Consider the following 15,988-nt stretch of genomic DNA (forward strand, 5'->3'; position numbering starts at 1 on the left):
TGTGGTCAGGAAAAAGTCTACTAAAAGGCCCTTTATTTTGCTTCTACTCAAAAATCTTGGGCACATCAGAAAAGCTTTGTTTGCTGGGGAATGATCCGAAATGTAGCAAAACAGAGGATTTGCAAAACATGAGTCTTTTGTTGCACCCATGAACGAGGCCCAAAACTTGACGGTCGTTTCTGCATCTCAATATTTCTGCAGCCGGATTTCCCCACATTTCAGTCACGCCGGACGAGCTCCTTCACAGGCGACACGGCGAGAGGAGAAGAGGACACAAAGTGGGACTAAAAGGCGATGCCAGGATCTTCACCACCACCGAGGTTTCCACTCGTGGATACTCCTGACAGCTGCGACATTCTGTGTGTTCAATGGCACAAAAACACAGCGAAGTCAGGAGCCCAGGCTGAGGTCTCACGGGCAACTTGAACCTACACCTACATTTGGGATGTGTGATTTCACCTCAGATTGACTCTTCAGAATTCCACAACATTTTTCAGCTAGAAGTTGTTAACTAATGATGCCTTCCAGCAACGCTGCAAGGTAAGCAGGTATTTTTGCATCATTTTTACTGATGGAAAAAAGGAGATGTTGCCATCCCTGGGCCGAAGCCAGCCAGCCCCAGAAGCAGCTTTTGGGCTGCCGATTCCATCCGGTCAGGCCACAACTCGCTCTTCGATGTTAAACAAGAAACACAGAGCCACAGGCAGAGCCCTGGTAAACAGGACACGCAACGCAAGGCAGTGAGTCAGTCCTTTAACACTTGTAATACCTAAAGAATTAGAGCTTTAAATGATTAAAGAACAGTCTTGGTCCAAAATCCACACTCTGAGCTGGAACGGTTCATAGGTCCAGTATCACCAATTCACACCGCACTGTTTAATTTAAGAGATCACACCAAGGAGGTACAAGAGCGTAAAAATGCTTGCCCAGCCCCAAAGCAAGCCTTGGTGTCTCACCATCAATATAAATGAAATTATTAAAAGATATAATCATCTTAAAAGGCTCTTTCAAAATGTCCAGCTTGCATAACTGGCACCCCAGCACTGCCTGAATAAATCATGAACTCGTCCTGTCATCAGAAACTGCACCCGGGCTGACACCCCGGTGAGGGAACAGGCTGCACCGCGAGTTTTACTGTTCGGTTCATTACACAGCAGAGAACGCAGCAGCCACGGAAGCTCTCAAGCTGAAAAGCCAACCCAGCTGAAAAGCCTTGTAGGATGTAATTTTGACTAACTTAATGTCTAATACTTAAGGGTTCATTATAACCACGATAACCCATTTCATTCAAGGAATCACATCCAGGAACTGATCTTTAGACAAGGATGTAACAAATGGTAGCGAAACTCTGTTCTGAACATAACCAGTCACCCTGAAAGCCAAATATTTAGAACTACCAGAATGGGAAGGGGAAAAAAAAGCATCAGATATCTTTTCAGGTAAAAGCAACTTGAAAATCTGCTAAATAAACGCAACTGACATTTAAAACATTTCAGGCCTAGATGCATTCAGAGCTTTTCAAAATACAGGCAGAAGAAAACAGAGGGTGATGGAGAGCAAGGGGAGTGCACAGACCTTGCGGTTCACACTGCAGCTTCAGCTAGGCAGGACTGCCCACCTGGCCCCAACGTTACAGAAAAACTTTGGCAGAGGGGAAAGAAAAAAAAAAAAAAAGAGAGGAGTTGGGTGGTATGCAGAGCACATTTTACGCTTAGTTTACAACTACTCTCAAATTGATTTCTGTGTTGAACAGGAAAAAGACGTTAGCAGCTTACCTAGCTGTAACTCCTTTCCTCCCCTCTTCTCATATTTGAGTGAAAAGATAAGAACAATTAAGTTACTGTAGAGCATTTTCAATTCATCAAATAAGCAACATTTCTCTGTTTTCCGGTATCTTGCCTTTTGGGATTTCTGCCTTAATTCACATATATGGGATATGCCTGTAACTGTGCTGAAATTCAGAAAGCAGAGTATACTGAAATGGTGGCCTTATTTATTCTGTTTAAAAAACACACGGTGCAGCCCACGCAAACACTCCATCCACTGCAGCGGGATTCGGTTCCACTTCAGGGAGGCAGGAGACAATGCAACAAGCAGTGGGATTTTAAGTGAAACCTGGACAAGGTGTACCAGAACAGCTCAGTGCTTGACTGGGGCATCCCGAGAACCCACTGAAGCATTTCCATTTTCCAGCGAAAAGGGGTAAAGCTGTCCGTCTGGTCACGCTGTCAACAGGCACCTTCAGCCAGAATTTAAAAGATACTAAAAAAAAAGTCCAGGGACAAAACCATTTAGGTTTTAAAGTATTAACTTTATTAATAAATATACATCCATATGATGATGTAAATACAGATCATGAACACTACTCCATTCCCATACACATAATTGCACACGAGTAGCTCAAGTTCATGGACATAAAAACATACACAGTATCTAATCAGGCTTTTTACAGCAGAGGATGGGGTGCTGATACTACTTATTTAACAGATTACTGTTTTCCCCAAAGTAAACCTGTGGAAAAGCAAATGATGAATGATTAAAGTATTAAACAGTGGTTCAAATTTGAGAATACAGACTTTTCTATTGGAAAAAAAAAACAAAAAAAATCATGAGAAAGATCTAGTCTCTACTGAATCATAAATATATTTAAGCAGTGTTAAAATATATGCATTAGAATAGAAAAGAATAAACTTACTTTGTGGTCAGAAATGAAATCTGCAGTTCAAAGTATTTATGATTGTTATCAACTGTTTTAACTGACAACTCTAAGGATAGCGTGAAACATTATTATACACAGAACAAAGAATAGCAGAGTCACAGCTAATGAAACCATCGGACGAATGACTTCACGTTGCTCTGCCTTTTAAAGCTCTTCAAACATGGGGGAGGGAATTAAGTTCTCATCTGAATTACTCTGTGTGTTGTAGCTCCAAGTAATTCTTTTCCAAGACACATCGCGTTTCACTGACAAGGCTTGGTTTTGTCCTGACTGAACTCTAAGGTCTTTCAGATAAAATGAAAATATATTCATTCCAAACGGAGATCTTTAATGGCTCTTGATACGTCGTTATTTGGATCAGTTTAAACTAAATCCACGATATAAAGAACATTGCTTTAAAGACAAAGCTAACCGCTGATTTTAAAAATACTATCTTTGATATCAGCCAGCCACTTCTGATGGTATCTGATTTTCTTCTGCCAAAGCATGGTGCTAGCATCTTGAGTATGTCCAGTGCAAGACTCTATAGTAGCAAAATTATTTGGTTTTAAAGTTTAAGTAAATTTAATTAGAAACTGAATAGTAGTTACTATATGTATATTAAACAGTGAACTCGTATAGCATCATTAAGGAATAACAGCAAGCTAATACATTTCATTTATGTATAAATAAGACGTTAGAAACTTGATAATCAAAAGAAATTATTAAAAAAAAATTGACATGTAGATCTTCCGAACAGTGTTAACACACAACAGTGATCCTAGCTTATGAATAGCTGAATTATGATATATAATATAAAATAAGCAATTTACCTTACAAGTAATGATTTCATACTAGGGGGGGAAAAGGCCAGTTTTCCCACTGGTGCTAATAAAGTTTAGGCATTAACATGCTGTGTCAGTGTTTCTCATGGGCAGAAAAGTGTTGAAAAAAGCACAACGTATTCTGCAGATTATACATAGGAAAAGCAGAAGCATTTGAAAATTCTCCTTCTAATTTACTTTGAATCTCTTCTTTTTTCCTTCCCCTCACTGTATAGTGAGACTATCATCAGATATGAGATAAACCACAACTAGGAAACACCCAGCAGTGCTCTTCTGGTCTCCTGGCTAAACCTGGAGTGCCAGGCAGCTCCTTACAGACTCTCTGAGCGCTTTTTCGACTTTATGCTCATCACTTCACGATTGACAACGTTAATTGGTTTTCACCGGGCTCTTATTACATCCATCTGATGTAATTAGTAAACACTGTAATGGAACAGAAACCGCTGAGATGATTTCATTATTTCATCGGCATCCTCGAACACAAAATTCATTATCCTAGCGGAACAGCAACACACCGGCATCGCGATCTCCTGACACACAGCACGGCCCCGCTGGGCAGATGCACGGGTGAGAAACAGACCAGGAGCAAACGGGATAAACAGGAGGAGGTAAGAAGCGGAGGTTCTCCAAGGGACAGTGGTGACATGCAACACGTTCCTTGCCAGCGAGGTGCGGCTCTCCTGCAGTTACTACATTCAGCTGAAGAGGACTGCTTTCCCAGCTGAGTTCAGGAAAGAACTGAAAGCAGCCTTTTGTTGAAAAACCATCTGATTAGAACCAGCCAATGCAACACAGATCCTGAGGGTGAATTAACTCACGTTAGCATTTCACGTGTGTGTCGGAAGTTACATCGTTCCGAGAAAGACTGCTAAAGTTCAGGCTGGCAAGTTTGTTGAGGAACACAACGGATAACTGGATTTCATAGCTTCAGCATGAAGACACTATTTTTTTTAGTAGCAGTTTAGCTGCCATTAGTTCATCTATCGCCTAAGGAGCCATCCGGTACAGCTGAGGTTCATTGTCTGAGTTGCCAGTGCATATACAGTTCCCCCAAAACCATTCAACACACCTATTGTAAAGTACAGCATAAAGTCCAGCTCAATATGTGTTAGGCATCACTGGAACACCTGAAGGCTTGCTGCTTTTTTCCTGATAAAAAAGGTATGAAACATGACATCTGTTTCTTAAGTTGTCATCACTGAAATCAAGAGTTCTCATAAAAATGACAGCAGGCCAGAATAGCAGTTATGTTAACAAAAATTACCAGCATCACTACTCATTCAGCACAGGCTCAATTAACCCCATTTTTTATATTTGCTCCCCGAAATTTGCAAACCCTACCTATTGCCCCTCCCCAGATATTTGAAGCTACAAATTTATTGTAATGTCATATTATTCATGGACCAACTTAAACCTTAACTGTCTTCTAGATTAAGAAAAAAATAACCCCAAACTTTAATTCCAGTAAAATAAATTTAGAACAAACAATATGCAACATTGACAACTGATTCTTTGAAGCCCAGATTAAAGCATTTTGCACACATACACTCACACGCTCTCTCACACTTAAAAAGAAATTACACACACCCATTTGAAAAATGGAGCATTTCTTTTGGAGGGGAGAAAGGTTTTAGTTTGAGTCAAGAAAGGTATTTATAGTCAACTGACAACATTTTTTTTTCAGCTTGCATGCATAGATGAATTACTTTATATCTGGGGTCTGGCAGTGCAGTAAACTGCTTCCTGTTTGCATCAGCTATACAGTTTGCTTTTAGAAATCATCAAAACGGTATCCTTTGGTAGATATATATATAAGCTTCCATAAGTTAAATATAGTATAAGTGTCAAACAACAAAATAACTGCATTTCCAGGAAGATCTGGCAAAACTAAGTCTGCAAACTTGGCAACAGTGTCTACTGAAAAAGTTTAATTTGTAAACATTATAGATTGATACTTTAAAAGCTATTAAACTGTTGCCACCTAAGCACAGATTTTAAAGGCAAAGAACAGTGTAAATAGCTATTTACAGATTTAAGAACATACTGGTTAATATTAACGGAGTGCGTAATTAGAATGAACAGTAATTAATTTCTTATAAAATACCTCAAAGAATTATTTGTGGTTTGGTATACATACTATTAGGCATTTCGAAATTACACAGCAGAATCCTGTAATGGCATAACTAAAAGAACAGCTATCACCTAAAGGCAAATTAACTCGTAATAATAAGGCGCTGTGAAGCTGTGACACACTGTACAAATGCTCCCTTTTCTTGAGTATTTTCAAAAATATTTCCAGAGCATTAGTTGCAACTGACTTCATGCTCAACTCCAGAAACAAAAGCCATCTGACATCGGCACTTTAAAAAAATGGTTGGATGGTTTTTTCTGTTGGTTTGCTTTTTAAGGATCGATTTGAGGTCTGTAGAAGCTCCTGCAGAAGCAGAAAATGTAGCTTGCCGCTTTCTTTATCAGTTTTTCTTATCAAGTAAGAACTCATCTGGCTAAGTTCTTTATTGTGGGATAGGCCACATCATGAACCAACAGCCAGCCAATTCTGCCCTCCTTATGTCAATTATTTAATGCATAAGCACACACCTAGATTTACCAGAAATGGAATGTAAAACTAGGAACATGGACATTAATTGTCAACATCAAGGCATAAAGCATCACTTCAGACTTCCATGATTTAAAACTTAACAAGATCCCCTTTAAATCAGCGCCTTCTAAACACTGCTTTAAAAGTTCCTGAATTGCAACTGTAGGCTGTGACATTATCTGAATCAAAATAAAAGCTAGAAACTCAGGCAAACACTACAACAGAATGCAAGAAACATGCCAAAATTCAGAGTAAAGCGGATTAGTAAAGAGTGACTAATTCCCTCCTTTCATTCATTAGGCTGTTTGATTTTGCCACTGGTTTCACCAGCAGCATGTACTCCTCTGTTATGCACCATGGGATAGGGAAAAGCTGCACTGCCACAAGTATAACTTAGATTTGCAAGCCGTGATAGAGCTTTAATGCTACCTGGAGGTCTGCCTGGGCTGACTTTGTATCCTGCTGCTTTAGTTGTACCCAAGGGTCTGCCTGGACTTGTCTTAAATCCAGCTGCTTTGGTGGTCCCCAGGGGTCGACCTGTGCTGGTTCGGTACCCCGCCGATTTGGTGGTCCCCGACGGTCTCCCACGTTTACCAGATCGGTTGAGGTTTTTCTTTTTCTTTAGTTCGTCTTTTGTCTCTATATTCCTGCCACTCGTGGTCTGCAAGTGCGATTCGTTCAACGCATCTTGTCTCTGGCAGGCGATGGGTTTGTGGCCGACCGCGTGGCCGTATTTGCTTTGCTGCGTGGCATACAAGTCAAACTGATCGGCGGCTCTCACGTTCTCTTCGTTAAGGCAAGAACTCTTGCCAGTCCCACAGAAAGCTGCATTACTGCTGGCAACAGGGTGCATCATTTTCTACCAAAAAAACAAGAGACAAACATGTATCAATATACAGTGATAGTGCAGATAGCAGACAGCATTTCTCGGCAAATGAGAATCTTTCAAAAGCAACCTCTTTTTCTTTAAAATTAGTCCAAACTACTCTGTTTTTAGTAAACAGTATTGATGTCAGTAAATTGCTTTTTAAAATGAGTTTTATTAATCTTCCACTTGAGGTTCTGCATGGTAACCTTTATGCACAGGTGAAAAAAAGGCAATTTAAACCACATACTATTCAGACAGGTATAACTTAAAAAAGTGAAGAGCATTTCAGCACCTAAGATACACAATATCTGCTCAACCACCATGATTTCATGATTTCTCATCTAAATTCTAACCACTTTAGTTGTAGGACTAACCTGTCACCCATAAGCCAAGGAAAAATATGGTATCAGTCTCTTGATTCAGTAGATACAGACTCCCCAAGACTTTTTTTAAAAACTGTAACAATTTAACAAAACACTAATCAGTTTGGTCAAGTCACAATTTATGTGAAAGACCGAAAGAAACAGGTAAGGCATTCAGTGAAGACAAGGGTGCCACAGTTGCAAAGCAGAGGCACAAAATCAATTCCAAAGTACAAAATACTAGACTGCAGAAAAGCCACTGCTGTCCTCGGCAGAACAGCAGGTACGAACTGCTGGTAATGCCAACGCTGATAAAAACTTTGGGAAAAACAACACAACTCCTGTTAGAGACGTACATGTTGTCACACATCTCTGGAAAACAAGTATGGCCCAGCACAGTGAACAACTGTTTCACAGAGCCTGTTCTTTTGGACAAAACAACTTGAGCTGTGCTCTGTTTTCCGAAGTTCACTTGTTTCAACAAGAATCAAAGCTCTCTCTCCAGGACAGCAGAAGGGTGACTCCCACCTGCCTGTTCCAGCAGGCTAACCCCAGGTCCCAGGGACAAACAAGACGTCCATCCGCTAGCAACCATGTGTGGTCACCGTCAGAATCACGAGCCACTACTTCTAAGTAAATTGGTTATGCTTATATCCATCATCTCAAATCCCTGCAGCGTATGTACTGGGGCAGAATCCCAGCAGTTAAGAGTATTACTGATGTTCTAAAACTTTTTCAGTACTAATGCTTCTGAATACCAACTGCAAGGATACTGCCTCAGGTTTCTGAACAGTGGTGATACCGTAGGAAGCCAGGCAAGGCACTCAAGGAACAACATGATAATATTTTCACCCATTCAACTTTGTATGTTCTAACGTAAACTTAGTGTTTGCAGCTTGTTTAAGATAACAATATTTAGCCACGCTGAAGACAAGATTAAGCCAATCGATATCTGGCACATCAGAGTACTTCTGTGCCCTACAGTCATGCTCAGAACACCAACTATTTCTTCCTGCAGTAAATTTCTCCAGTAGATAAGGTCTGGAAGATTTACTGTATTTTCCCTGCAGTAGCTCTGGAATATCACCTAGAGCAAGCCAATTTAAACTCTGCCATAGATTACTGAATTTATTTGGCAGTTATGAATGTCTCCTCCCAGACAGAAAGCAAGCACACAGCCGAGACGATCTATTTGCCTGGAATAAATCCCCGTGCCCTTTTCTTCTGATTACAACAGATACATTCCCTGCTGTAACACTCAATTTACCTTGGCTTGTCGAATGCGTATTACGGTGTATGCATTACTCCTGTGCAAATATATGAATATGGTTTTATGTCAAATACTGAAATCATGATAGTAATATAGTTTAAATACTAGATGGTTCCAGCAGAGATTATCCAAGTGCTACAATGCTGGTGTGTCGAATGGGATCCGGTGGAACAAACGTGAAACCACTGTTACTGCAGGTGTTGACTAGCAAATGAAACAACCAAGAATAATTAGAAAGCCTGCGCTTAGCAAAGTACAAAAGAAGCAAACTACAGGTCAAGAGACCAGACAGACGTTTTGTGCAGCAATGAAATGGAAGCTTAAGGTTTTCTACTATTAGCAGTCAAAAGAAAAAATGTTACCTTCCTTTAACCTCACTAGAACAGGGCCCACAGTATCACAAAAAAATACCTGAGATTTTTCATGATAAGTAATTGCCAACATAAGGGTTCTGATGATCTATTTTTGCTGCCGAAAGAGTAAGCCCAGCGGCTCTGAAGAGCTATTCAGCTGTTTGCTGATACAGGAGAGGACACTTGGAGCGGTCAGCAGCATTCTTGTCTTAGTACTCACTTCAGAATTGCAGGAATACTGGCTTCAGCCCCAAGAAGCTGCTCCGAGCTCAACTGCCACAAAGAAGGATCATTTCAGCTGCCCAGTAACCGAGGGACACACCAGAGCAGGGAGAAAGCACAGAATCAGGGGAAGGCCCCTGGTATTTCTCAGGAGACAGACCACCGCTCACACTCCTTCCTGTCCATGTTACATTCTTATTCTCTGCTTTTTCTCATCATTACCATCAGGTTTTTTTTTCCCCCTACAGACACCATCCACCTTTCCTGGGGACAACCACTGCAGGTATTCTTAGTGAATATATCCTGCTGTAACTGCCAAACCTTGGAGCTTCATCCCCATATGCCTGTGGCTTGTGTCTACTGTAATGTTCCTGAGAGCTCTCGATAAACACTAAGGTCAGGTACAAAACCTGGCTGATGCTAGTTTCTACCCGTGAGAAGGTTTAGGGCTGGGCCAGCCACTAAACAAGACAGATGCTTCCTGTTAACCCCTTTTCCTCCCCAAAAGGGAAGGAAAAAGAGAATAAGGCAGAGAGACTTACTGACTGGACAAGAAAAATAAGACAGCTTTAATGAAAAATTACAGTACTAATTAGAAAATAATGCAAGTAATGGAACATATATATAATTCCCACTGGTGCCGCAGCACAGGCAGGCACTGGGGAAGTCCCAGACCAGACTCAACGGCAGACGAAAACCAGACTCGGGAGCTGGATTTGGGAACCGGTCTAAGGAACTCACATATCAGGATTGAGCGCAGAAAAACGGACAGAGTCCTCCTTGGATGCCGACCACTGAAGATGAGGGTTCAACCCTTGTGATCCTTCAGCTTTATAGTAAATCTGAAGTATATGGAATTAAATATTTTGTTGGTCAGGTTTGGGTCACCCATCCTGCCTGCTTCTTCCCGGAGGCGCAACTTTTTACTTCCTTGCAAGCCTTTTACTGAACAGCACCCTTAACACGGCACACCACATTTAGCAGTGAGCTTGCTTACTGCAGCAGCAAATACAAGCAAGAGCCTTTCTGCATCTCAATCCCTGGCAGTAACTACAATCATGAGGTGTTATCGCTTCTAGAAGCGGACACCGTCTGAGAAAACACACTGTTCACTTCACAAAGTGCAGCCTCTTAGAGGAGACTTAGCTGAAAAGTAAAGTCACTGAACAGAATTGGTTCTGGTTTAGCTCAAACCAGGACAATCTGGCAACAGCCAGTATCACTGTAATTGATGAAAGAAGGAAGATGTACAAATCAGTAACTGTTTAAAATTTCTTACAAGAGGAAGCTTAAAAAAACCCACAGTCTTGGTGGAAGAGTGCCAATGGTTTTGTTTTGTTTTTTATTAATGTTTCCCTCTCCTCACACCGTTTTTCATCAAGCCATGAAAATTTCAAGTAGTAGCCAAAGTTCGTATTCTGTGTTACTTAAGAAGTCTCAAAAAAAGTTTTACAAAGGAAATCTGTAATCAAGCTTAATTACCATAACACAGACATCTCCAGCTTAACTCTACTTCGTTCACATTACAGTGGGGAATAAAGGAACGTAGTGAGTCTATCCATAGAACCAAGAGCCTTTCTGCATCTCAATCCCTGGCAGTAACTACAATCATGAGGTGTTATCGCTTCTAGAAGCGGACACCGTCTGAGAAAACACACTGTTCACTTCACAAAGTGCAGCCTCTTAGAGGAGACTTAGCTGAAAAGTAAAGTCACTGAACAGAATTGGTTCTGGTTTAGCTCAAACCAGGACAATCTGGCAACAGCCAGTATCACTGTAATTGATGAAAGAAGGAAGATGTACAAATCAGTAACTGTTTAAAATTTCTTACAAGAGGAAGCTTAAAAAAACCCACAGTCTTGGTGGAAGAGTGCCAATGGTTTTGTTTTGTTTTTTATTAATGTTTCCCTCTCCTCACACCGTTTTTCATCAAGCCATGAAAATTTCAAGTAGTAGCCAAAGTTCGTATTCTGTGTTACTTAAGAAGTCTCAAAAAAAGTTTTACAAAGGAAATCTGTAATCAAGCTTAATTACCATAACACAGACACCTCCAGCTTAACTCTACTTCGTTCACATTACAGTGGGGAATAAAGGAACGTAGTGAGTCTATCCATAGAACAGAAGCAGGTTTCTTGGCAGGCAGATATATACTACAAATGCAAGGCTATGCCAATTAAAAAATGATACTCTAGCTAAATTCTATAGCCAAACACACACAACTTTGTCTGCAAGCATCCTTAAATAAAACCATCCAGAAAAGTTTTCAGCAAAATAAGACTTACTTGTTTTAAACCTGTAAATAGGCATGTAAAAAGTATTTGCGACAGTTTATTTAAATCAGTTTTTAAACTGATTCAACTGTCTGCCTGAAGGTCTCTGTGTAAACAAATAGCTAAGATGAGGCACGGTAGTAAGGAAATATAGTCGTATTTCAAAAATATTTTTACTGGAAAGTGGCAGTAGACTTTCTGTATGGATCCTTTTCTACCTGGTAATTTATTTCTCTACAAATGCTGAGGAAGGGAGGAGACAAGTGGATAAGCCAGCTTTGGGAAAAGAGGCAGCATGAGAGCTTCCTGTGCAACGAAGCACAGAAGCTCCATAGCTCTAGAAAGAAGGAAAGAAACAGGACCATCCATCCGGGACCTGCAAAGCTTTGCTGTGGGAGGATTTCTGGACAGGGTAACAACCTTTCCTTTTAAAATACACCTGCACTATTGCTCTCCTGAAAAGTTAACTTGCTTTAGCACTAGTGAGGCGAGTCTGCAGTTTTGTTTTGCTCAGATGACAGCCAGACCACTAATCAGTCAATACACAACACGTGAGGCTGCCATTGAGACTTTTTTGTATTTCACAGTCAAGCTTTCTTCTGCTAGGAGATGAAACTGTATTATGGGCAATGCAGATGCAGCAAGAAACTTAAAAAGATATTTCACCTAATTCCAGCGCTATTACGGGTTTTGGACAGATAGAGAGAATGCACCCTTGTATTCCTAAACACAGGTTAACATACCACACAGTTCTAGCTTACAGCTCCTAAGGCTTCTGCTACCGATCAGGCCCATCTCTCTCTGGGCTTGAAACTATGCAGAAAATCCTTATTCATGTCTTGTGCACCACACAAAATTTTAAGGTCAAAGCTACTCAGATCACACTGCATAAAAACATCCCCTTGGGTTGGGACACGATGCCGTCTTCAGCTTTCAAACATCACATCCTTTGCCTTCTTCACGGGCAGAATTTACCTGCCAGCACAGATACCGTTTAACCTTTGATGAGCAGCGAAAGTACACAAGCCCCCCCCAAGAACAGGCTGATTAAGTATTTTACACTGAGTACCGGACCTCTGACCCACCATCGGCACTAAGCGCAGTAATCAGTCCCAACACAAGCAGCAGGCAGCTGCTCTGCTCTCACCCACGCCAGCCTGCTCTCCGTAACCACAGCCTGGTTAGCACCACAGCAGACCTGACTCAACGAGAGCTTCTGACTTCTGCTAAAACATGCCTGAATCAGAGCAAAACCAAACAAAACGGGAAGTACATCTAAAGTACAGCTTTTTCAGTGATAAATAACAGGAAAGGCAGGTAAAGTCATATCGCCAACAGGGCCACTTTGGATTTTAATGAGGGCTAGTACATAAAACCCACTCATTTTTCTGAAGTTTTTCACCGACGAACTTACAATAGTTTTAGCAGTATGGGGAGCTGTGGGAGGCCTGAGCAGTACATTTTCATCATCATCCAACACCTACAAAGTATGTGACGTACTGCTTAAAAAACACAAGCAGCTACAAGTATTATTTCTGCGCTGGTACTCCAAACGTCCCTTCCGCCAATGAAAACCGCCGGAGCTGAGCACAGGATGGACTCTGTTCAAGACCTTTGCATAAAGAACGCTCTGTGCCACGGGGACAGCACAGGGGCTGCAGGTCCTGGGGAACACCAAAGGGCTCATTTTCTTTGCAGGGGGGTAGTTTAAGCAGCAGCGATATTTTCCCTTTTCAAGATTGCAAAAGGGACGTGGTATTGGTTCTGCTCTTCTTCCCTCTTAGGACAGCGGGTGTGAAGAAACACTTTCGTCGCTCAGTGAAAAGAATGAATTAGATCACTTGAAATGTTTTTCAAGTGTCCTTTTTTTTGTCAGCCCCTTTTCTGTGTGTTAACTCTTGCTGAAGTAGGGCCTTACCCAATTTTTAAAAACCTGTAACTGCCTGCTCTCACAAGCACCTTACCCTGAGTGTTCTCACGTTCTAAAAATACTATGAAATCCTATCAGTGGCACAACACACACTGTAACACCTGAACCTACACTTGAAATCTAATCTACCTCTGTAGCTAGATAACCGGTTTCTCCAAAAACATGTTTATGAAGCACTTTCTGTAGCCGATTGCATAATACAATTTTTCTTATCATTCGACACAAGCTAAAATAAATTAAACCTAGTCAAAATAAGAAACAGTTTCTTTACAGCAGTGACTCGCTACAGTCACTACATGACAACGTGAAACTGCAATCTGAAGAGAGACTGTAAGTTTGAAAACAATTTTTTTTCTCTCCATTATTCTTGTCTTATGCCTACTCCTCCTTATCAGAGAGCTGCGGTCTGGGTGCACCTCTGTGCCTCCAGGAGTTCAAGTCTTTTGACTAAAGACACCGCTGGAGAAACAGCACCCTGACAAACCTAACCACCAGCTTTGCATTAAAGACAGAGGTTAACGCTGCTCTCCCAGAGATTAGATATTGTCAGGCACTAGCTCGGATAAGTGTCAATTAAGCTGGGAACTTTTAGGATCGTTCATGATTTGATTGCAAAACCAGGCAAACAAGTAATTGTTAAGCGTTCTAATTTTAAAACCCAAGTCAGTCACATCTAAAGGCAGAGTTTCACTAGATGCTAACATTAGCAAGAACGTCAGCTGACTTCTTCCTACCCCCAAATTAAGATCATATAATCCTGTGATGATGAGAAACGAGACTCTTGAAAGGGTTAAGAGAGCTTCACAAAAATCAAGGAAGATCACATCAATGATTTAATTAACTGTGCACCTCCAGTTACACTGACACAATTGGCAGTTTGGTTTCATAATCAACACAAACCACTCTTCTGAATCCGCATTTTTTCAGAACAGGACAATCTTGCCCTTTCCTTCTCGCCCACTTTCCCACTCCTTATGCCAACGCTAACTATTGTGCAAGAGCAGGACAAACCAACACCAGGGAGCTGACCCACGTGAAAACTAATCCAACGAGAAAGCAAGAGCAATTGAGACAAGAGAGGAACAGAAACACACATTTCTATTAGGACAGAGACCAAGATCCACGTTACCCACCGGCTGCCACTGACCCACTTCCCCCTGGGCCCAGTTACTCAGAACACTAACCAAACCTCAAAAAAATAACTTTAACAACTTAATGGACTTGGAAGATCCGAATGAAGGGTATGACAAGTCCTCAACTGAGCACAGGGAATGGAGGTTGGGGAAAACCCCCCACAACTAGCAGCGCCGAATCACGGCAGCCATCAAGCCAGCTAGACTGGCTTAAAAGAGCAAGGCTGTGAAACTGCACCCTCATTATTCTGCGGTTCTGTAATTACCAAACTTAAAGGCAATCCAAATATGCATATGAATGATGGAGCAGGTAGAAGTGGATCTTTATAAAGGATTATTAGTGTTTGTGGAATTGTCCATTCACCTCAAGGAGCTATTCCCAGGTAAACAGAAGCAGCCTTGGCCACAGCCTAGAACAACGGCTCGGAGGAGCTGGAGGTGCTTATTCATCATCGTGGGTGTTCTCGCCCACCCACTCTTCTCCTCAGGGAACAGACCTCGCTGTAGTCTAGAGCAACAGCTCAGAAAGGTAAGAGGTGCTCATTCATCTCTGTGGGTGTTCTTACCCACCCTCTCCTCTTAGCCTCCTCCCACAGAAGGATTTTGAAGCTTAAGACACGGATCAAACATCTTCCTGATGTGTGCTTCCACAGTGTTTCTTTTCAACTGGACTAATGCAGAAAGCTCCCAGCACCTGTCAAGACACCCAAACGCTGCAGTGCACTTATGCTAGACTGCAGGAAAAGATCGCTCGTTGAATCTGTTCAACAATGGTCAACAGACAAACAGGCGGGACTTTTTTTTTGTTTCAGGTTGCATCTAAAACCTGATGGATACAGATACAGCCAAAAATAATTAAAAAAAAAGTTGCAAGAGAAACTGTGGCATCTGAAGACTGAAACAGAAATAAACCATAACTTAAGAAATATATTAACCAAGCGTTCCTCCTACTCTTTCATTTTACAAAAACAAACAACATGTGGAACAAAATAACTGTTACTCTCCTGAGAAAGATATCTGGAGAGAAACCCATGCAAATCAAAGGGGCAACTATTTGCTAATTAATCACCCCAGAAGGGCTACGCACAAACAAGGACGCACTAAACTATCTGTAGCTCTCTGCAAAACCAGACACCGCACAGAGGCGTTAGGCCAGAGCGCAAAGGGGCAGAGCAGGCACATACCTGAGGCCACCCCGGTGCCCCGACAGCAGGGAGGGCACGTAGGAACCGCGCCCGTGGCCTGTACACACACACACAGGAAGATCCCGGCCACTAACGGAAACGATTTCTCAGAGCAGAGCCTGCACAGACACGATCCCCACGCAGGAGAGCTGCGGCTGCTGAAGGGAATTAATAATTCCCGAGCGGAGCGGGGAGACCGGGCTGGGAGCGGCGGGAGGCCCCGGCGCCACCTGGAGAGGCCGCGGGGACAAAGG

General features: G+C 41.8%; 1 protein-coding gene across 2 annotated transcripts; it reads right to left on the reverse strand.

Moving 5' to 3' along the window:
- Positions 1 to 3,929: 3,929 nt before the first annotated feature.
- LOC104269902 (chromosome unknown open reading frame, human C5orf24) lies at positions 3,930 to 9,086 on the reverse strand. 2 transcript variants are annotated; one of them, XM_009872678.1, is made up of 2 exons: positions 6,572 to 6,998; positions 3,930 to 4,692 (listed from the first exon to the last, which is right to left on the reverse strand). In XM_009872678.1, exons 1-2 carry the CDS (start codon positions 6,996 to 6,998, stop codon positions 4,652 to 4,654), a joined length of 468 nt encoding a protein of 155 aa, XP_009870980.1. In that variant the 3' UTR covers positions 3,930 to 4,651. The 2 variants fall into 2 exon arrangements, with proteins under 2 accessions (XP_009870980.1, XP_009870979.1); XM_009872677.1 differs by lacking the exon at positions 3,930 to 4,692 and adding an exon at positions 9,054 to 9,086 and having other exon boundaries at positions 6,177 to 7,001.
- Positions 9,087 to 15,988: the final 6,902 nt, after the last annotated feature.

Source organism: Apaloderma vittatum, unplaced genomic scaffold (genome assembly GCF_000703405.1).
Source record: "Apaloderma vittatum isolate BGI_N311 unplaced genomic scaffold, ASM70340v1 scaffold21677, whole genome shotgun sequence".
Taxonomy (NCBI): domain Eukaryota; kingdom Metazoa; phylum Chordata; class Aves; order Trogoniformes; family Trogonidae; genus Apaloderma; species Apaloderma vittatum.